This window comes from Ammospiza nelsoni, chromosome 5, assembly GCF_027579445.1.
Source record: "Ammospiza nelsoni isolate bAmmNel1 chromosome 5, bAmmNel1.pri, whole genome shotgun sequence".
Classification (NCBI taxonomy): Eukaryota; Metazoa; Chordata; class Aves; order Passeriformes; family Passerellidae; genus Ammospiza; species Ammospiza nelsoni.
In genome coordinates, this window is record NC_080637.1 from 48,088,258 (window position 1) to 48,111,717 (window position 23,460).

The 23,460-nt window shown below is 37.3% G+C and overlaps 1 protein-coding gene across 11 annotated transcripts in view; it reads left to right on the forward strand.

Moving 5' to 3' along the window:
• ATF7IP (activating transcription factor 7 interacting protein) overlaps nucleotides 1-23,460 on the forward strand; it is an 82,133-nt gene that overhangs the window by 19,669 nt on the left and 39,004 nt on the right. For 9 of the 11 annotated variants that reach the window (XM_059472231.1, XM_059472232.1, XM_059472233.1 and 6 more), the window contains 2 exons: nucleotides 16,571-17,619; nucleotides 21,656-21,742. In XM_059472231.1, coding sequence (XP_059328214.1) covers nucleotides 16,578-17,619; nucleotides 21,656-21,742 — 1,129 coding nt within the window. In that variant the 5' untranslated portion in view covers nucleotides 16,571-16,577. Of the gene's footprint in view, nucleotides 1-16,549; nucleotides 17,620-21,655; nucleotides 21,743-23,460 lie in introns of all 11 variants that reach the window. The other 2 variants (XM_059472227.1, XM_059472230.1) reach the window with 2 other exon arrangements.

Here is a 23,460-nt window from a genome sequence, read left to right on the forward strand (position 1 = left end):
GAGATTATATTACAAGATTATGTAGACAACCTATATTTTTGAAGCACTGAAGTTACAAGGAAGATACTAAAGATTCCATGATAGATATTTCTTAGCAAAGGTTATAAGGAGGTCTTTATAATCTGAATCCAGAAGTTTTAAAATAATTGGCTGAGAATTCTGAGACATCCCTCCCAGTAACTCAGTATAAAGTTGGTACTGTGGAAGACCCTGAAGACTTTTTTAAAAGGTCTGGAGAAAAATTATGGAGGATTAACAGTGTGTCAGTAAATGCGAAAAACTGTTATTTCGATCAGTGCAAAAGAATATTATTTCAATCAATTATTTAATTGCTGAAAAACTATTATAAAAAGGATATCCTAATTAATTTGTTTTAGAACAAAATTCCTTGGTGTAAATACCCAGTATCTTTAATGGACTGACTCGTTGATACTCCTTAAATAACAGCTTCCCCTCCCCAAATCCTGTATCGATAAAACATTAAATTGATTTTAAAGCTTTTGAATGGTGGAGGGTAGCAATCGTGCTCCAAGTAGAGTTTATGATTGGTATTGTGAAATAGTTATTTTTTAACTTAGAGGATGGAAAGATTGACTCTTACAGAGTCATCAGGATAATTTAGTGAGACCCAAACACCATTTATTAGATTTATTAAATTGTATGTGTTGCCTTTGCACACTAAAATCAGATTTCTACATCTATAGACCATCCAGCATAAAACACATTTGCTTGACAGGACACTCTGTCCTGGAAGTAAGTGGTGATCACACAGACAAAGTAGATATGTAAAGCCCAAAATAGATAACGTGGGGAGTCTGAGATTCTATAGCATACAGAGAAAAAGAAGTCATCTTATTTATAAAGTTATATTCCTGGATGTTACTAAATGCTGATGATGTGAATTATGCCTCAAAACAGGTTGCAGTCCTGTTGTCTTCATTAGCATTTTACAATGCTGAAAAATTAGGAGGAGTCCTGGCAAAAAGCACAAAAATTATTATGACCTGGTCATACTCACCTTGGGGCTATGTAAATAAAACAGTCTTATGGTTGCAAATGCAAGCCTGGGAGAGGTGGTCATGCAGACCAATTCATCAGGACAGTTTGTAGTTAGTCTGAAAAGTTATCAGGAAACAGTTCAGCTATGCTATGTGCCAGCACATGAAGAAAGGATGTATAATGATTCTTCACTCATTCAAAGAGAAATCTAGCCTTTGAATTTTTGGATGAGGTGAAACTGCAGCCTGTCCTTTGCAGGAATCAAGCAAGCATGTTGGCTTTGCTGGGTCACCAGGCAAGAGACAGACTGTGGACAGGTGTTCCTTTTGATGTTACAGGTTTCTGGGCAGAATCTTTCTGGATGTTGACTTACAAGCAAACCTTAAATGGTCAAAATTAAATATACTTTCCTTTGTGTCTTTTATATATTTTATCAATTGAGGCATTTTTAAGTGTAATTCTTACTGTCTGCTTCTGACATCTAATCCTGGGTCGCATTTGGGAAACTTCCAGGCAAGAAAAATGAAGTTTCTTGTAAATGGTCACCCTGAGTAACTGTGCAGATGCATTTTTCTCCATGTGATTTTTAAAAAATTTGGGAAGGCAAGCAGTCCAAAATAGCTGTATAAATTTTTATGTACTTATGTGTTTCTGAAATGGTATTACTGGATTGTTGCTTCATCAGCTGCTTTTCCACCTCATAAATCAGCAAAATAAAAAGTTTTTTTTTTTTTTTTGTGGAACTGCTTTGAGCTCTTCACTGAAGAAGTTGTCTTTTGCAGACCAAGTACTACCAACTCATGAATGCATTGGACAGTATCACTACAGCCTGGCCACTGTTTTTTGGCTCAAAAACTTTTTACATACTGTTCTGGCAAAATCATTGTCAAGTAGTGTATTGGTGGAGGTAAACTTGCAGCTCCTTTTTTTGGTATTATATTATACTGTGAATCCTAGTTTGATATTCCGTGCAGACTATCAATGCTTCATGAATTTATAATATTGTTTTATTTTTGAAAATTTGCATTAGCAAGCAAAACAAGGACCTCATTACTGGAAGAAACGTGTTCTGCTTTTGATCACTTCCATCCTTTCCCCTTAGGAATGCAACACTGGAGTTGGAGGTGGCTCTAGGCCTGGTTTTTCTGATGTCCTACACAGATCGTATATCTATGTGCATTTCATAAGTTCAGTGAGTTGGTGTGTATGATGTCACTAGTCAGCATGAACAAAACGTTGACTTCAGTCCACACAATTGCTGCCAGCAACCCTGCAGAGGTGATGGTATTGAGTAACTGCAAACTGGGGCTTATAGTGGCTTTGAAAAGAATTCATCAGGAAAAAAATGTAAAGCCTGTCATCCTTGATGTGAAGTTTAAACCTGGGAATGCCTTCCAGAATTACTTGTGCATCTTGCATAATAGCAGGCCTCACTGAGGTCATTAATAAACAGACATAAGAAATACTTTAGGAAGTGTAAGTTGATCTCATTTGAGGCCTGTAGCTGCTTAATCTAAAAGACAAATGTCTTTATTGACTACATGGATCATGTCTTCAATCTTCCTTTTTATTTTGCTTTTGTGTCCTCTAAGAAACCTAACATGAGAACTTGCTGACTGCTGTAGACAAAGAACACCTCGCATATCTTTTTCCTGCTTTCTTCTTCAAGGATCTTAGACTGAGAAGCTGAGGAAACACAAAGATTAATTCTTCCATTGTTATGGAAAAGAAATGCCTTCAGACTACAGATTTTAATTTCAGTTTCTTATGTTTAGAAGTCCACATTCCTTTGTAATATTAACACCAAGCTGTAATTCACAGAAAATACTTCACATTCTTTCTACTTGGATTTTGCTACAGATATAGCTGTTGACATTTGGTCATCCCACAACACAAAAAATAAATAGTACTTAGCAGCTAAAGTGATACAGCACTTGCTAATTTACTCCCTTTTATTAAGATTCATAGTGCAAGATGAGAAAGTCCAATAGGTGGGTTGCTTTTAGATAATTGGTTTTTTACTCTACATCTTTGAGACTTCTGTGTAACATTAGGTTTGTCATCTCCTATTTCAAATGGATTATTAAGCATTTGCTTTTTTCCCTGATCATTTTAAGGTAATGATTTGAAAAACTGTTGCCTGAAGTGCATGCATGATTCCACTTATTTAGTATTTCATAAAAACATACCTATTTGCAGTTCTCATCACAAGAGTTTACACCTAATCATTAGCATTTTGTCCTCTTCTCGTTCTTCCTCAATCATTAATTAATCCAAAGAGAGATGTCACAGTATTTAGTTAATGTAACAGAACCCTTTTAAGAAGAATTGAAGAGTACTTCTTAATGCTTAAGTGCTACTTAATAAAGGCAGGAGAGAATGGGACTCTGTGTATGGATATTGACTAAACTATTTAAGATGGTACTGCATAGCAGTGGTGCTGCTTATTTTGCTAGAGTTCTGAAAAGCTCGTTGCCTCTTTTGAATTTTATAACTGTATGCAAATTGTGCAGAGTAGCTGTCCAGGGCATAAGATGCTGTCTTGTTGCATAGGAAACCCTTCTGGATTAGATGACAGTGAGGGCAGTCTCTCAAGGATCAGTAACCTCATAGCAATATTATCTACAGAAATATGTTGACTGTGTGGATTCTTGCAGTCTTTTTTCATTTCCTGCCACTGTGACATCTGCTGCTTGATGTCTGTGTATTGGTAGAGTCACTGAAGGTCATTTATATTGGTTCTTTTTTTTGTAAGATAGAAGAACATGTATGGGATCGTGTGTCACGTTCTTTAACTGAGGGAGTTCAATCTCATGTATCAGAGTAGTATTTTACTCCATTGTAGAATAAATCTAGATAATATGCTAATTGCTATATGGTATGAATTTTTTTATATTCCTGTTAGTATGAAATTCTCTACTTCCTGTCCTTGCTGAACTTAGGTGGAGAAACCAGGATGATTGCTGAATGTGGAATTTCTGTGGCACTTGTGGTGATTATTTCTTGTACCATGCAAATATTCTAAGATATTTTATCTACACATAGATACTTAGAGAAGCATAGGAAGAAAGAATCTTCTCCCACACCCCCTTTTCCCCTCTGAAAAATCTATTTTATTGCCTTTCATAAAACAGTTTTGAAAGGAGTGGAATGAGATGAGGTTATTTAAAGAATAAGTAGGGTTCCAGTGAATATGCCAAAATGGCAAATATCAAAATTGAGATGAAACTAAGATGTTGCTTAGCAACTGTGGTAGTCTCTGGTAGCCACAGATGAATACACTGCTACTGTAAAGTGAGTCTGTCTGAAGCAGGATTTCTAAAGAAATTACTTAATGAAATTTTATATCAATTTATTCCTCATTTTGGTGAACCGTTTGGGATGGGAAACAAAAACCTGCCAGTAAAACTTATTTTGCAAATTTATGTTTTTCTAGAGATAAACAAGACTTTCTGCCAAGTATTTTGGTCTTACATTTTATATTCTAGTAGCAATAAGCTTTCCTGTTCCTTGACTTGTCTTCACAATTGATGCAGGATTATACTGGATTAGTCATGCATGGGCTGCAGTTGCAGAATGGGGAGAAAAAAGTATTTCATTATACCTGAATAATATAAATTGCTTTCAATATTTTTCCTCATTGCACCATATTTTGAAATCTGACTTCTTAGTTGTTGTGAGCTGTTTCAAGCATTCTTCTGAAATGAAATTTTGCAGGTGGAAGATGGGTTGTGATGGTTGCAACCTATGTATGAAAACAGTTCAAGCTTGTGGGAATTTTAAGAGTGCTCATTTTAATCAAATTCTGTAGGTGTGTGGAGCTTATACAAAAAACGTGTTGTATTGCATTGCACTTCAAGTTTATCCTGATTTTTTTCATGCGAATTCTTAGAATTAAAAAACCCACCGGAAAAGGCATTTCTGACAGGCACTTAAAGAATTTGTCCGTTGCTTGATGTTCCCTAGTCTGGACTTCCAAAAATAACCTTTCCCGTGTAGAACTGGATTCTTGGGCCTTGCAGTGTACCTTGCCCTAAAATCAAACACATTCGTAGCAGTTTCTGTTTGACATCCTGTTTGTCTATGTTGTTATTATGTATATTCATAAATAAGAGTTGAAAATAACTTTGTATGAGCCTGTTGAACCTGTTACTCTTTGCAGCGTCTTTAAATATTTTTGTCTATATTTTTAGTAGCAGTATTTACTCAATGAATAGTTTATATTGCTACATCAGAAGACTAAGGAGTCAAAAAAAAAGAATTGAAGGAAAAAATGCAAAATGAGCCACTCATTCTATTGATTGACCAAAGAAGGGGAAGTGAGGTGCAAGTTTCACAAACAATCTTGCTTTAGCTGTACGAAGTTTTTTGCATACCTGACCAGAGGTAGGAAACAAGATGAATTTGTTTTTCTGGGAGGAAATTGCCTTAAGGATAAGTTCAGTTATGCTTATTTCAGCCTGATGATCTATTGTTTCCATATATTTTTTAGTTTCCATGTACATGAATTACATTTAAAGCCCTATACAAATAAAACTAGATCCTCAAGTTCACAACCTAATTACCATTTTAGACTTCTCTTATTATAAGCCATCTGATCATGTTTTCCTCAACCGTATGTATCTATATAAATACAAAATGCATAAAGCTTATAAAAGGTCTATGGACATAATATATTCAAAGAAGAAGGGCGTTTTGTTGTTGTTCTTTAATGACTTAGCTTATTAGTAGAAGATGGCTTATCTTGAAAAGTACCTTCTCAACTGTGCAATTACTGCTCTCTTGCTGAAGATGTAACAGTCCTTCAGAAGACTGGTGGAGTTGTCATCTGACCACCTTTAAAAGTGCTTATATTGACACACAAGTCTTGTCTTTTCCTGATTCTTTACCCACCAACTGATTTCAGCTAAACTTCAAAAAGTTTTTACACTCTGGTAAAAAGAAAAAAAAAAGTATTTTGCCATCAACTGTGTATTTACTTTCAGGACACTACTCTCATCTTGCTGTGTTTAAATAGCTTTGTTTTTCAGAGGATGTGAGTTGACAAGAATTATTAGCATTAGGTGTAAGCATCTCAGAAATGAACATAACTGTGCTTTCTTGCTTGAGGTGCTACTGATATAGGTTAATACAACTGTGTCACTTTAAACTAGTGTGGCATCATTTCAAAACTTACTCCTACTGGTATTGAATTTAGAAGTCTGGCCACAAGGTGATAATGAGAAAAGAGTGTCTCTTACATGGTAACAATTAAATCTAGAATATTGCATTTGGTCTCCTAATGAGTCAGAGAAATTGTATACAGCAAGGTCCTATGTCTGCCGTCTATGCAGTAAGTGTGGTGAGTAGGTGGGTGTGTCGAAGGTTCTAGAAAGGAAGAATTCAGGAAGAACTGGTACCCTTTCAGGCTACATTTTGTCATTTAAGCCCCTTTCAAAGCTGGTTCTGTTTTTCTTATAATTTATTTCTATGATTGAAACTACATAAAGAAATCATAGGTTTGTTTACTTCCTGCCTCTTGTTCCTTGGGCAGCTTAGCAAAGAATTATATCTGGCAATCTGTGTCTCTAGAGCTTGTTCCAGATAAACTGAAGTTAAAGAATCATCCATGCAATGGTTGTTTATATATTAGCTTACGAAACATTTAGAGGACCTTTTGGGTGGCATATCAGGTAGTTTTTGTTACAAGTCTTTACAAATGTAAGATGTGACAGATCCTTGCCTAAGAGCAAATACAGAAAAATAATTTTCCACCCACTGACCCAAATGAATTTAATCTGGCATTATAGACTTTTACTAGAATAAGTAAGTCTTACTCTGGTTGCATGCTTTGTACTGTAAGAAATTGAGTGCCATAGAACTTCATTAGAAAGGAACTGTTTATCATTGTAAAAATATTAATTACATGCATTATCTGGGATCCTCAGCATATTAATACAATGTTTTACCGGTACTAAAAATGTACATTTTTTTCTTCCTTTTTCTGTATTTAGTAATGAATAGAATATTAGGTTGGCATTTTCTTTTCTAGTTCCCATCATTTCACAACATTAGCTTCCTTTGGAAAATATTTAGCGTCTGATAAATGAAAAAATGCCTTGTGGTAGAAGACAGTTTCTAGTAAAATGCATTAGGAGGAGCTAATTGACATCAATGCAGTAAGCTACCTTTCCTTTAAGAATGCTTGCGACAAACAGTCCTCACACTAGGTACAGGTAATAAAGTTTGGGTAAACTGTAGGTTTCACAAGAAAATTTGTGTGCTTTGGTCTGTTGGGTGGTAGTGATGGTGGGAGCTTCCTCCTAATTTTATTTTGAGGCTTTTTTATACGCATTTTTTTTGTCTAATTTCACTTGCTTCGTATTGGGATTTCTGTTTAATTTTTGTGATTCTGTTTTGAGTCACTCAGAAGATACCAACTGTCCTCAGTAATCTTTGTGACCAACCACCTGCTTTGGCCACTTTTTTCCTGATCTTGTTATTTAATTGCAACAGAGAAAATACCGTTTTTTCATTCTAGCAGTTCTTGTGTGCATCTCATGTATCAGATGGCAAGTTTCAGGCTTCCCAAGAGCTAGGTTAGACAGGGTACATGTCCTGCCTGCACTGGCTGCTTCATTCACCTTACGATGTTGGCTTTCACCTGCCTTTACCTGTTCCATGAAACAGAAACCTGGGGGTGGATGTGTTGAATAGAAGGGTGTGGGAACCTATTTACTTGCTTCTGCTGCAGTCAGAAGAGTTTATGCTATCAGTTTCAGTGAAAATGAAACTATGGTTGAAGTCATAAAATTATGTACATGTAGATTACTGCTGGAATTACTATCATAGAACGTGTACATACATAGCATCTTTAAGATTTTGCATTTTACGGACTTCATTTTGTATCTAAATTCTGTTCTTAAAATGCCTTCTCTATTGACAGTTTCTTTTCTTGGTTCATCCTGCTTGCCCTTCCAAATCCCACAGTCTTTAGTTTCAAGTGGAGGAATAGTACAGATGTTTCTGGTGAGGTGTGATTAACAAGGGCTAACTCAGGAGCCAAGAACTTCATGTGGGAGTCCACATCTAGTAAGGATTAGATGGCATTTGTTGCAGGTGTTGTGGATTACTCCATTGCCATCTCACCGACATGGGGTATTAGTCAGAAAGATGGTTTCCGTTCCAGCTTGCCTAGAAACGAAAGTGAGAAAGAAGATAGTATGCAGATTATAATTGTTTGTTTTGATTTGAAAAGAGAATTACTTCAGAATTTATTGCTGTCACTCAAAAAGCGCCAGGGAAACCCTGAGGGAGCTGAGTGCGCCGTGGCTGCCCGTACCGTCACGTTAGGGTGGCTGCGCGTGCCTTGGCCCCTCGCGTTGGCCGCGCCCCGCTGCGGGGCCGCTCCCAGCAGCAGCAGCGCGGGCTATTTTTAGCCTGTTGCCAGGGAGATTTGGGTCATGCAAAGCAGCTCTGCGGCAGCCAATCCCGAGCGGGTATGCAAATCTCTGGCAGTCCCCGGCATCGGGTAGAGCCGACGAGAGGACAAGATGGCTGCCGAAGTGCGGCCTTGGCCTGCCTCAGACGCGGATAGAAAACTCATTCTTTCATGTGTGAAACGGGGAATATCCTCCCTGCCCCGAACAGCTCCGAGTCCCCACCAGGCTTCAGTTTATGGAAGAGCTGGTTTCCTGGCGCCCTGGCAGCGTGCCCCTTCCATCCTGTGCGCGGGACAGGTCTGGTGCGGGCCAGGCGAGGTGTGCTGCCCCTGCCACAAACGGTGTCTTCCCCGGGGGAAACGCTCCCAACACCCAGCGTACCAACTGCTGGTTCAGTTCCACTTTAAACTTGCTTTTCAAACGCAATCTTTGCAAAAAAACTTCGTAAAAGGTGTTTATATGTTTGGCAAACACTTAGTAATGTTTCAATGCAGCATCACCTCTTTTGTTGCAAGTTTTTGTTTTCACTTCTGCTTCTTGTGGCATTTGAGAAGTGACTCTTGGGATCACTGTCAGCATCAGGTAGCTCACCTCTGAATTCTGATGTCACTGAGGTGCCAGCTGGAAATCCAAGGTTACATCGCCACAGCTAGCTGCATATGTGATACGGGAACTAATCTAGACAATAGACTGTTCAGGGTAAACGTCTGGTTTTTCATTACAATAGTGTTTTTCTGCATTTTTGCTAACAGAGGCCAAGGGATGCAAATGTGCGTATGTTAGTGATACCCTGTCAAAGTTGTAGCCTGTTGCATTACTGAGAATTATACATTTAAAATTTATAAAGAATTTCCTTATGAAAGGAAAAAAATGTATTTTATAATGCCTAGAAAAGCTTAAGCATGATCAGAGCATCTTGCCTTTTTTCTGAGATTGTTCTTTTTCCACAGAGTGTCTCATATTTTTTCATTTACATGTGCATGAACAATTCATTTGGGTTGTTCAGGTTTAAACTTTGGAATATCAGAAGTTGAGTAAATTTTTTGTTGTAGATGTGTTTTGGCAGTTGCTGACCATATCTATGGAATTATTAGGTCCTACTCATATTGCGATAATGGAAAGGAAATTCAAGCTGTTTATCCTAAACCAGAGATGAAACTGTAGTCTGAGACAGTGCATAGTAATATTTATGAAATATATCTTTAAATGCACAAATTCAACTTCACAGTATGTAAATTTTTTTTTAATTTAAAAAAATCCAACTTCTTTAGAGTTTTAGCTTGTGCTAAAAATCTTTCTGTAAGAAAGCTGAATTTTGCTGTTACCACTGTTTCAAACAGCAGGATTTGTTTAGTGTTTGGAGATGTCACAGCTGAATTGAAAGCTGATGTTTTGAGTTGTTGATAAAAGCTGGCATCTTTAACACATGTGGGAAGTAAGAAAACACATTATCACAGCCTCGTTGCTGTTGCTGAGTTCCAGTCATACACTTTTATTCGTTTAATAAACTAAGTAGCTGTTAAAATCCAGTATACAGAAAAATATAAACTTTATCTTGGAGAATCAGCCTAAGCTCCGTGTGCTAAATAGTGAGTGTTTCTAAAGGACTTGGGTTGCTTGTAAAAGTTGTGTAGGAGAGACTCTCCACATGTTTTCCATTCTTCCATGTTCCAAAGAATCCAGTTATCTAGGTATAAAGTGATGAACATTTAAGAACAACTCTGCAAAACTAGCAGCAGATGAAATATCTTAGCCAGGTAAATAGACCTGTGAGTCATTTTTGTCCCATGAGGAATTCATTTTTCCCACAAGGCATCAAAGCATCATGGGGGAAATAACCTCATAATTTTGGTATGAGGAATAGATTAATGAGCCAGTGTCAGAGGGGCTATTATTCTCTGAGGTAGAGGAGACACAAGAGAAGTGCTTAAGTTACTGTGATGTCAACGTGATGAGAGCATCGTTCAGCTTAGTACATGACGCTATCACATATACAATAAACAAGACCAACCTCTTTGAAATTGTACTGTGAGTTTACTCTGGTTTAAGAAGGCATTAACCATGTAGATACGTGTTTTTCTTAGGCAGCGATACATATGTGGCCTTAATGTTTTGCTGAATTTCAGAAGGCAATTTTTTGCAAATGTGGGGGAGATTGGCTTCTTTCAAGGCAGAAGTCATACTGCAGTCATGACAAAACACCAGATTTCTGTTGGAATACTAAAGAAGGCAGCGGTACTGCATAGGATCTGAAGAAAGGAAGGTTTTCCAGATGCCATACTTAAACCCAGGCTGGATCTCAAGAGGTTTTTCTGATTCAGTATTCAACATGGCAGGAATTCAGTGATCGCCTGACAGTGCTCCTGTGCATTAAACACCTGTTCCTTATGGCGGCTGCGCACCCGCACTCATGGGTCAGCGCTGCTGTGCAGCTCCAGGTCTCAGACGGAAAGCCCTTGGCTTTCTATAGCGCTCTTTGGAAAATCCCGCTCCTTTAACGCGCGCCCCCGCGCTCGTGCCCGCGCCCGACGTTTGCCGCGTGGGGCTTGTTGCTGGGTGGAATTTCAGGCGCTCCCGTCTGATTGGCTGCCGCGCGGCCGCTCCGTTCGGCCAATGGGAGGCGGGCCTGCCCGTCCGTCCCGTCGCCGCGCGGGCTGCGGCCGGTGGGGCCCCGCGGGCGCCCTCTGGGGAGCGGCCGCGCCACTGCAGGGCTCCGCCGCAGGGGAACGTGCCTGGCTCCCCGCTCTGCGAGCCGCAGCGCTTGGGGATGTGGCGGGAGCGAATGAGCCGAAGGGGGTTTTAATTACAGCTCACCTTGTTCTGCTGTGTGTGCGCACTAGGTGAAATAGGGCAGGATGGTGACGTAATTTTTTTCCTTAGAAAATGATATATTTTTCTCCCTACTCTCAGCTAACACTAACATAACTTCAGCCTAAAAGGGACAAAAACTGAAATTGTCTTTGGTGTGCTAGAAGAGCTATTATTTGCACATACAATAATCATGTGATTTCTGTTTTGTTTATTACATTTAAAAACAAAGGCACAGTTGTATGTGGAGCTCAGTAAGCTGGCGGTGTGCATTCCATTCAGCCAGATCAGTAGACTTGTATTATTGGTAGAAAACCAAATTATTGGTGCATTATTTAATTATGTCTTATATAAGAATAGGTCTCCAGATTTTTTTTTCCCTTCTTTGAAAATAGTTCATAAATTTCTGACAACTTATATCAAAATTGCTATGGAGGATTTCAACTGACAACTGCTTTTTATGAACCACTACTTAAAAGGTAGGTTTTATTCACCACTTTCATTCTCTGGAAGTCTCCATCTAGAACACAATACTCATGACCATTTGCTGCTTCACTTTCTTTGATTTGACTATGCTACATTTTAAGTAGGCTTGCACATTTGAGTGCTGATGTTCATTATCAGTGAATTTTATTTCTTCATGTATTTCTTGTGCTTTGACAAACATTTTATGGTTGTGGCGCATTTGGCTGGTGCTGCATGCCCTCGAGGAGCCCTTTGCTGGTGCTGTTCTAGACCCGTGATGTTATGCAAACCCCATTACGCACTATTGTTCAGATTGCAGCTTCTCCCTCTCCACCCCCCCGCTCATTTTTCCATGACCTTCCCTTTGTCTGCTGCCTGTCACTAGGCAGGATTCAGGCAGCTCCATGCTGATTGGCTTCTCTTTCTGAGCAGCTCATGGGCTGCTTACCTGAGCACATGATCATAGGCTGATACATACCAGCTAATACAATCCTTTCTTGCTTTAGAGCTGTGGTCTCTTTGCAGAGTAAGAATAATAAAAAATACAGAAATAGAGGGAAAATGTCTCAGAAAAGGGACCTTACCACATTCCTAGCTGCACTAGCACGTTTCGTGCCATTTAGCACACATTTCGTCATGAGAATTTCTAAATTTTGGAGGGAGTTGCCTAATGATGCGTTCATGTCTCACATGACTAATTACATATGACTTTAAAGCTTAAAATAAAAAAGGGAGGTTTTGTATCTAAGCAAATGAACACTGTGTATGTTGGCCTGTCAAAATTGTTGACTTTAATAAAACAAAAAAATCAGCCCAAAGTCTCTGTCCTTATTTACAGCATTTAACCTTTACACAGGTAGCTGTACATGCCGGAGTCATTTTGTGCTGATGCATACAAAAGCCATTCTTTGAAATAAAAGGTGCTGCTCTGTTGGCTTGGTGCCTAGGCCATTGGTTTCCTCTTTGGGGCTTGGTCGCAGGATGAGTAAAAAAAGAAAACACCCAAGCATCAGATAAGGGAAGTGTTTAACAAACACAGCTAAACTTCATGTTGCTCACTATAAAGGGAGACTACCAAAATGCATTCATTTAGAATAATAGCATCTTGGTAAGTTTTATTTGAAGATAAAATGACTGAATCCATGTAATTTGCTCTGTTGCTCCCAGAAGAGGTGCACTTTGCCCCTTTGAAAGACTGGAAACCAGTATTTATCAAATGGTGGCTGGCTGGCTTACACTGGTGTGACCAAGCCTGTCTGCACTGGCTACCAGTTGATTTGATTCTTTTACACTCAGCTCTCACATGAGTCTGTTCTTTGGCTGCACTGTGCTCCCTTGTGGGTATGGCTGGAAATGCTTAAAGACTGGTCTGCCCTTAGAAGATATTTCAAAACGTCATTTTCAAAGATGAACCCAAAACATTGGTTCATCTCATCTATGCTTTTAATTTTGTCACAGTAGTTTTTATGGAATATTTTTTGTAGCTTTAACCAAATATTCTTTGTTTTCAAAAGACTGTGGGATTGAGCAGGAAAATGTGCATGAGTTACTCCCATAACCATTTAACAATGGAATTTTAAGAAGCCTGTATTTCCTACAGGTTCTTTCTAGAACTGTGTTCGTGTTTTGTTTTTAACTAGATTTTGGATAATATTCAAAGATAAAAAGTGAACAGAATTTTTAAATATATAAGCAATTCAAACTTGTTCATCCATTTTTTTTAATAAAACGTAAGGGTGCATCAATATAAAGGGATTCTGATGTTTGAATTTTTTTAAGACTGCTCTTCTTGGCAAATGTAAAAAGAAATGTCCTTTATTTTCTTTGTATTTACTCTGTATTAAAAATGTTAATGAAAAACTGCTTTGACGACTTAAGGAAATTAGAATATTAATTTATTTTAAGTTATATGGTTATTCAAGTGATGCACTTAAAGATTTGGTTTTAAGACATCTGTAAATGTTACATTAATCTGTGAGTGTATTTTCTGGTCATAGGAAAAGTAAGACTGTCAATTTTGTAATATATTTTGCAAACTCTGGGTAATGCCTATAAAAGAAAACACTGCAGGCTGGGAGGTCGAACTATCCTATTGTAACTTTGATGCAGAGGCCTGTTCTTGTACTGTGCTACCGGAGGGTTCTCATTAGTGGCTCATCTATTAGGAGTTCTTGGACTTGTTCAACGTTAGCCAAGCCTGATTTCTTTTTCCAAATTTCCTTTACAAGATAAAAATCTGTAACAGCATGTGTGTTAGTTGTAGGGGTTTATATGAATGAAGGGGTTGATATCATGTGAATATGTTTGCTTTCCATTCTGAGTTCTTGGGAAGACAGATGGGATGTGCTTTCTGTACTTTCAGGTCTAAAATTCTTGCATTAGATGTATTCTCTTCTGAAGGAATATGAATAAGTTTTATTTAGTGTGTAGACAGCTCTGGAAAGGCATTAACAGCTCACCTGGAGGGCTTAAGTCATCTGACGGAAAATGGTTGTGATGAGAACCTTTTTTCAACTCAAGTAAACTGCAGTTTCAGATCTCTGTTTCTGTAGGTGTTCTATTTTGCTCCCACCAGTGGCAATGCAGTAGTAGACAATCCAGTTCTGAAAATTTAGGTCAGAATGGCAAAAAATCATCATAATCGTTATTATTGCAAGTTCATAAACAGACCTGATACAACTTTGTGTCAAAATTTGTTCATGTGTTCCTGAGGCATGAGTCAAACTGTTAAGTACTATCAATAACACAAATCTGAGGATTCTAGATTGTTTTGTGGAAAAGAACTCAAAAAAGGGTAAGGGAAGCTCTGTGATATGTTAAAAGGAAATATTAAAAATTGCTTTGTCCCTGTTTTTGTCAGGTTGCATTAATTAAGTATGAAATAAGCCTTAGAATTGTAATGTAAGGTACATCGTGATTGCTGGGTTTAATAGTAGCATTCGTATTGTACTTTAGAATATATATTCTTACCTTACAATGTAGAATATTGTAGTTAGGGACAAATGTTAAATAATTTTCTTCACAAAAAAATTATTCCAAACAAACTAGGAAAGATCCAGCAAACCCAAATGATTGGAGCTAAAGCATGTGACCCACTATGAGATGCTGAAGGAGCGCAACAGCTTCAGTTTGCTGCAGAGGAGGCTACAGGGCAATCTTAGCATTGCCCAAATAAAACTTGTGGATGAGGTCAGCTACAAAATGGAGTGGAGCCATTGTTATTTAGAGGCTGTGCCATCTGTGTTGTGAATTTTGCAGCTTGGTTCATAGACTTGTCAAATATCCTGAGTTGTAAGGGACCCACTGGGACTGAGTCCAGCTCCTGACCTGGCACAGGACACCACCAAGAATCATTCCACCTGCTCAAGAGGGTTGTCCAAATGCTCTGGAGTTTGCGACTACGCAAAACTGTCATTGATCTGAGTTAGTGTTGGCAGTAGTCCTGCTTTCTTTTCCCAAAAAAATTTAAAATAATTTATATCCCGCCTGAATAGACAAAATGCAATCTATTTATTAATTTCTTAGCTCTGTAAATGAAGATTAATTGGGAGCTGACACAAAATGAATCATACTAAGTATTTAAAGTGCATCCTTTGCCTAGTAATTCTCCTGTGTCACTTTTAAAAACATTTGTCTATCTGGTCCTTGTGGGCAAAAAAGTCACATTGAGATAACTGTCTGATGATTTTTCTCTTTTAATTACTGTTAATGTAATTTTTGTATGTTTTTGAGAAACTTAATAAAGCTGTATGCTTGATGGGAATAACTTTATGGTGGTTTGTAGCTTCAGCAGACCTAAATTGGTTAGCACCAGCTGATTCAAGATCTTAGTTGTTGAGTTTCATTTAGAATATAGAAACTTTCGTAGCTGCCTTTTGCTTCTGAATGTTATTTTATGTAATCCTTTAAAACTTAAAAGGCCATTAAGCAAGACCACGTGGGGGAAAAAAATATTTTAAAAATCTCTATGGATTTGTTTTGTTTCATGGAAACAGATGAAATCAGATTTTGGTGTATTTCAACAAAATCATTATAGCTTCCTAGGTAATGCTGGATTTAACTCCCGGTTTTGATTTGATAAAATAGATTTTTCTTACACTTTTTGTAAACATTTATATTTTTCTTAATACTTGTGTGGGTGGATGGAATGAATATGACTGAGGGCAAACCCAGCAGTTTTCCTTGATAGAGGGAGTTTTTCTACAAGTGCTCCTATAGCTGTAGTTTTTATGGCCTCAAATAGGCTTAGTAAAATGTTACTACAAACTAAATGAAGGTGGTCTAAAAATCCAAGTTCATTTAACCATTGTATAGAGGTGGAGGATGAAAGTCTGTTGTATTTATGAAGAAAAAAGTATCTTAATGATACATTGAGAAATTCTTTGTATATAATGAAGTTTTCTTAAAAGTGATTTGATAAAAAAATCTTGTCATTTACCCCAGTTATTAATTCTGTTTGTAACTTAGGAAATTAAATATATTTGGATGGATGGAAATGTTCTTGATCCATCAGTTTCCATTTATTTTTACCTTTTGATGAGAAGAGAGGCTGCTGGCTCTTACCTTAGTATAACATCTATTTTTATTGGAATCTATGAGACAAGTGGTGTAAAATGAGTAGTTAGAATATTAGTGCATGATGTCTTAGCGTGACCTCTGTGACCTTTGCATAAATGTGTTTGTGCAGCATACAGAGAAACTTGGATTCACTTTTTGGGAAGTCAGATGGAGTGTTGACAGGTGTTTCTTTGTTTCTGTCAGTACCGTTTCAACTGGTTTACTTTAAAATGTGCTAAATGTTACAGTCTTTCTTAGTAGCAGTGTAATATTACAATGATAAATCTTTATCTTCACAGTTCTTTCTGAATTTTTTTAAGGGCTAAGATGGATAGCACAGAGGAACCTCAGAAAAAAGTCTTTAAAGCACGAAAAACCATGAGAGTAAGTGATCGGCAACAACTTGAAGCTGTCTATAAGGTTAAAGAGGAGCTGTTGAAGACAACTGAAGTGAAACTGGTAAATGGAAAACATGAGAATGGAGACTCTGATATAAATTCCCCTTTAAGCAATACAGATTGTGCAGAAGTCAAGAAAGAAATTAATGGTGTGGTTGACTTGTGTGTTAACTCTGAAGAAGGAAGAACAGCTTGTGATGAAATTAGTGAGACCAAAAGCCCTGAAAGTAGGGCAGGAAACATGGCCAATGACATAGAATCCAAACCTCCAGTGCTGTCTTCAGAAAATGTTGCGCCTGAACAAGCTAAAGATACTGACATTGCAGTAAAATGTGAGGCTGAAAATGGAGTTGGTAGCAGTAAAGATAACTTCCATGAAGAAAATAATAAAAAAGATCATTTGGACCAAAGAAAGAATGATATCCCATCGGAAGGTGAAAGTAAACCAGTCTGTGATATTAGTGACTCTTCTGAAGAGAAGGGAGAAACAAATTATTTACCTGTTAATTCAAGTTCATCTGGTGAGGAAAAGAGGACTGAAGAAGTAACTGCTGAAGAGATTGTTGGAGAAGCAGCCATCTCTAGCAGTATGGAAGCTGACCAGGAAAAACAAGAAGGCAGTGCAGAACCTGCAGAAACCACTGTTTCGAAGACAATAGATGAGCCAAGTGAAAGTATCTTAGACAATACGGACTCTATGGAAACAGATGACATTATTCCAATTCTGGAAAAACTAGCCCCTGCTGAAGATGATCTGAGCTGTTTTTCTAAAAGTTCTCTGCTTCCAGTGGATGACACAGTCGCAGATTTAGAAGAGAAAATAGACAATTGTTTGGGTTCACCATCCAAGCAGGAAAGCAATGAAAGCCTGCCAAAAGAGGCTTTCTTAGTGCTGTCTGATGAAGATGATCCCTGTGATGAGAAGGAGGAACTTGTTGAAGGGATATTGCCAAACAAGTCAAGTCTTCCAGGTAAGAGTTTTCTAAATCGTTCATTTCCATTCAAGTTTGGGATTTTGTTCATTTCTTAGAATGACACACATGTGTCAGGTTTCTAAATCAAAGAGGCAATCTTACCCACCAATAATGTTATGGAGTCTTAGTTTTTAAGGCTGGTATTTGAGGCACAGGAAAAAGACTTTGCAGTGAAAAATGGTCATCTTCCAGATTTGGAAGATGACCTTTTGATTTTTTTTGTTTATTTGTTTTGGATTTTGATGTTAGAGTTTGTTTGTTGTTTTCTTGTTGGTTTGCTTTGGGTTTTTTTCATACTCTCTAAATTTGGGTGCCAACTTGGATGAGGTAGTGGGTAGAAAAAGAGGAAAGATGAGTAATTGTCAGAGAGGGAATAGAAGGATTTGGGAGAAGATGAACTGCATTCATTTACTGCTTTCACAGGGAAGAAAGTATTTCAGCTTTCTTTAGCATGCAAATAAATGATAAGGAAAACATGCATATAATCAAGATGTGCCTCATTTTCTCTTTTAACTTTTTTTCCCCCACTGAAAGACAGTATTGGAAAAGTTTCATGAAAAATGCATGTCTTGTACTGTTTTTATATTATATAGCTTTTATTCATTTAACTCAGTAGTTTTTATCTAAGTTTTCTTTGATGACTATGGCAGCTGATTGATGCTTTTAAATGTTAAGTGTGGAATCTCTTCATATAGTTATCAGAACCTTTGTTTTAAAGTTAAACTCAATGGATGTCCTTTGTAGTATATACTGTTTAATACAGTTTTGTAAGCTTTTTTCTTTTTGACAATGGACAGTCATTGTACTATTGCACTATTGAAAATAAAACAGATTAATAATTTACAAATAAATTGACAGTGTTCTTTTATATGTAATTAAGAGAGATGTTTCAGATTATCTTGAAATTGGAATTATTTTTTGGGGTTTTTTTCATTGCCCTCTTCTCCCCAGCCCCCCCCCCCCCCCCCCCATATAGCTTTTATTTATATGCTTATTTAGGCATTAGCTGTTGTCAATGAGATTGAAAAAGTGATACCATTGTTCTGCACTGAAAATCTTCCAGAAACTCTTGGAGGTGGGGGAAGGAAGGTTGTGTGTAGTTGTGTCAAAATTGTAGGGTTATGAGTTTATTTTATGAAATAAATGGTACAAATAAATTGGTTATCTTTGCTCTCACTGCAGTTTGAGTTCTCTCATTGAAGCTATTAATTTTACTTTTTTCATCTTACCCAATGAGAAAACACTCTGAGATCGCAGAAGAATTTGCTATGGAGCAAAAAGACTGAAGTGAATATTAAATACAGTGCTACAGTTTGCAGAAGCTTAAAATTAATGTATCCAGCAATAGATTTTTAGGATTCTAAATTCTGGTGACAAGACAAATTCTTTTGACTAGTTGTTTTCTTTATTGACTAATAACAGCTTATGACTCTTACAGTTGTATGGCTGTAAACTGAGACGGTTCATGAAATCAAAATTGGTCACTGTGATGTTCTGCCTTAACCAGCAACAAAGATAATAGCAGAGAGGTTGCGTAGGCAGGAAAGAGTTGTATGAGAAAACAGATAGAGTTACTTTATAAAGAGTAATTTTTGGAAAGAGTCTGGGAAAATTAAAACGGTGGAGACTGTATGGAGATCATTTCAAGATGCTATATTGGAGAAACAGGTGCAAACTGCTCAGTTAAGAACCAGGATTTCAACAAGTCCAGATAAAAGCCAACGTGGCTAAACAACAATGAAAAAATGGTACTAGAAGGCTTTATTCAAATGTACCGATTAATGGAATGTCTTTCCCAAGTGGAATTAGTAACTATAATAGCTAAGTTGTCACAGATTTTTTTAATGAAAGATCATACATCAGAAAGCCTTGGAGCTTTTTGTGTAAGCAAACAAGCACGTGACACGGAAGCCCTGATGTGAATTATCTTGGATATCCAAACACAAGTGATCTCTTATCAAGAAATTTTGGAAATGAAACAGTAAAATGGAAAGTCCTTGTGGAGGAAATAATCAGCTGAAGAATGAAAACTAAATTCAGAGTTCCAGAGACTAGTTCCAGAGACTTTGCTGTATGACAGAATTAATAAATAGCCTAAAATGAATGGTAAATCGTGATGTCACAGTTTGCTGATTTGAAGAACTGGAGAAGAATTTTACAATGCTGATTGACTGAGAAACAAACGTGGCAGGTGAAATTCGTAGTGGTTATCTACAAAGTGGTGCACATGAGTACAAAACTCATAACTTCATCAGAAGGTAGAACTGACTTGCCACTCAATAAAAATATTTCAGTATTATAGTAGGTGCTTTTGACAAAACCTTGATAAAATGGCAGTTGAAATCAAGTGAAGAATGATTGGAATCAACTAGGAAACAGGAAAACTTTTCTATGATATATCAAGCTCATGGGAGGCTGACAAGGTTGCATACGTTGCTTCTGCTCATGTAGCATCAAGATGATGAGATCACAGCTTAGCAGTGGAAACTAAGCTGATAGCCAGTTGTGAAATCTTCTCCTTAACTAGAGAGTTCTTCGTGTTGAAACCACTTGTAGTTAAATGACAGATTTGTTCATAGTAATGGAAGTTAGTAAGGAAAGGGCTTTCTCAGCCCTGAAATTACTTGTCCTCTATATAGAGGTTTTTTGGGAGTGGAATATACATATATATACATACATATATATATATATATATATACACATACACACATATATACGCACATATATATATATATATTTTTATATATAGACATTCTAGATATGTGTATCTTTCCATGGAATATTTGTGTCTTTCAGCTGAATATTAAAATCTCTGAGTTGTGGGAAAAGTTGTCTTAAATTTAGCAATTCTCCTTTAGATTCCTAGGTAAATGAGTCCTATTTTATTCATAGCAATTAAATGCATGAAGTTTATTTCTAAGTCTTTAAGAAACAGGTGGCATAGGCATTATACTAATTTATTACCTTAAATGTAAATCATATTTGTTGATTTACATTTACATTTACATTCATAATACAACTTGAAGAAGTTGTATTATGAATATTATTTTTACATTTATAGGAAAAACTAAAATCCCGTAGTGCCAGGTTATCAGGTTTTGACTCCTCCTTTTTCTGATTTATTGGGTAACTTGTTTTAAGTCATTTAAATGTTCTTCGCAATAGAAGGAGACTTATGGCATACCTTTGCAACCAGAACTTTCCTTAGAAAAGCTGGTAAACTCTCCTGTAATAACAAAATTAATATGGGAAAATGAAGTGTACAGATCAAGATGTGCATAAGAGTTCTTACTTACTCTCTTATATTCTGGATAAATTTTACTGTAATCTTAAAAGCAATAGAAACACATAATGGAAGCTTGTTTCATTTACATTTGTACAAAACATGTAATGGAAGCTCATGGTGCATATAATAGTATTTTTCAGGAAATGCTCCCATTTTTATCTTTGTATGTTTTGTGGCTTCCGGTTTTTCTTCTTTTAAGCATTTCCTAAACTAAATATTTTTAAATGGCTAGTCCTAAGTTGTGATACTTTGTATTAGCAAGAAACTTCAAATTAAAATTCATATCTGTTTTCCTACCATTAAGATTATGTTCGCAGTTGCCAATTGTAAATACAGAGAGATATTAGTATTTTAGTATTTTGTTACTGAAATTTTTATGCTTTGTCCCTAAGTGGGAAAGTAAGCTAAAATAAATTGTTGAGAACTTCAGCTGCATTAAAAATATATCATTATATTTCAGAAGTAACTGAAACATGTTTCCCTCATAATTACCATTCGGTAATTCTGGTTAAAATGTTAAGCAAATTCAAGTGAGTCTTAATGTGTTGCATGATAGTTCAAATTTTTGTTTTGAGGGTGTTCCCTTATTTTTTTTATATCTGCATTCCCTCTTTGTCATGATTATTTCTCTTGCCTTCCTTCACATGTTCTTTTTTTCATATGTTTTTTACATTCATTAGTCAAAATAGGACTGTTACAAGACTTTTGTAGATCTGAGAAAGTGTGGTTTTTTTCTTCTGTTTGTAGAAGAGGTGGAGGGGGAGAGAAAAAAGGAATGTGAAGATAAAGAGGAAGAAGAGGCTCACAAAGAAGAGGAGATACAAATAGAGAAAAGTATGTAATGTTAAAACCATTGTGTTTCACTGTGTTGTATGTTTTTAGAAGCACAGAATCATTAGGTTTGGAAGGGACTTTTGATGATTATCTAGTCCAATGCCCCTGTTAAAAGCCAGGTCAATTAGAAAGCAACTTGCCCAGAACTATGTCCTGACAGGTTTTGAGTATTTCCACAGGCTAAGATTCCACAAATTTCCTGTGTTCTGATCCCAGTGTTTGATCACCCTCATAGTAAAAAAGTTTTTAAATGTTTGAGTGGAAATTCTGGTATTTCAGTTTACATCCATTTCTCTTGTCCTGTCACTGCTACTCACTAAGAGTCTTGCTCTGGTTATTCTCCACCTGTCAGGTAATTCACACACATGATAAAATCTCCCCCAGTGGCCTTCTCCAATTGAACAATTCCAGCTCTTGATGAATGCTCCTATCTCAAAAACATCTTGGTGACTCTACACTGCACTCTCTCCAGTATGCTCACCAATTTTTTTTGTATTTAGAAACCCAGAACTGGACAAAAGACTCAAGGTTCAGGCTCACATTTCCTGGTTAGAGGGGAACCTCTAACCTCCCTCAACCTGCTGTCAGTACTCATTCTCAGGCAGTCAAGAATGTTGTTGGCCTTCTTTGCCAACAGGGCACATTGCTGGCCCATGATCATCTTCATGTACATGGAGACCACCAGGGCCTTTTCTGAAAAGGGGTTTTCCAGCCAGTGAATTCCCAGCCTGTGCTGATGCATGGTTTTATTGCTATCCAAGCATAGCACTTGGGCATCTCCTTCTCTTAAACTTCACGAGGTTCTTGCTTGCACATTTCTCCAGTTTGTCAGTGTGACTGAGTGGCAGCATAACTACTTAGGAGTGTAGAAATCACTCCTTCCAGTTTTCTATCACCTGCAAGTGGCTGCAGATAATCTTCTTACCCCATTATCTAGGTCATGAATAAAAATGGTGGTGTTGGTACCAGTGGCAGGCATCTGCTAGTGTGCATTACTGAGCTCCAGCTGGACTATGTGCCAATAATCATGGCTCCTGGAGCCCAACAGATGAGCCAGTGCAATTATCTAGGCCATACATCAAGAATTTAAGGATGGTTTGGGTGTCAGAAGCATTATTAAAGATGCTCTCCTCTCATCCACCAAGCTAGGGGTCTCACTGTAGAAGGCTATCAGGCTGATGGTGCCTTTGATAAATCCATTCAATTCCCCATCATCTCCTTCTTGATAGGCCTTGAGATGATTTCTACCTAGATGTACTTGTGTTCCATCATGTTCCCAAGGATTGAAGTAAAGCTGATAATCCTGTAGTTCCCTGGGTCCTTAGCAGATGTCCCTCTTGTCTTCGAGAACCTTCTGGACACAGTGCCAGGAGCTGGAGGAGTGACTAAGGTCTCTTGGGTTCTTTTGTGCTTCATCATTGTAAAAGTCCTTTTTAATTAACAATCTAGTTCTGTTTTGAGCCTGTTCTTTTGTTAGTTTTTTACTTTCCATCTTAACCAAGAAGTGAAAAAAAAAGTTTGAATGGTTTTTCAGTCACGTGTTTGAGGTACAAGTTAAAACTTCATGGCAAGTAAATACAGTTAATTGCTGGCATAGTTAAATGAGATGTCGTTTTATTTGGTTGGAATTCTGAGAAGAGGATTCCTTTTTCAGAAGAAGGTTTTCTTTTGCTTCTCAGAAGCCATGTTTCATTACAGGATGGTGCTGATAGGAGCAG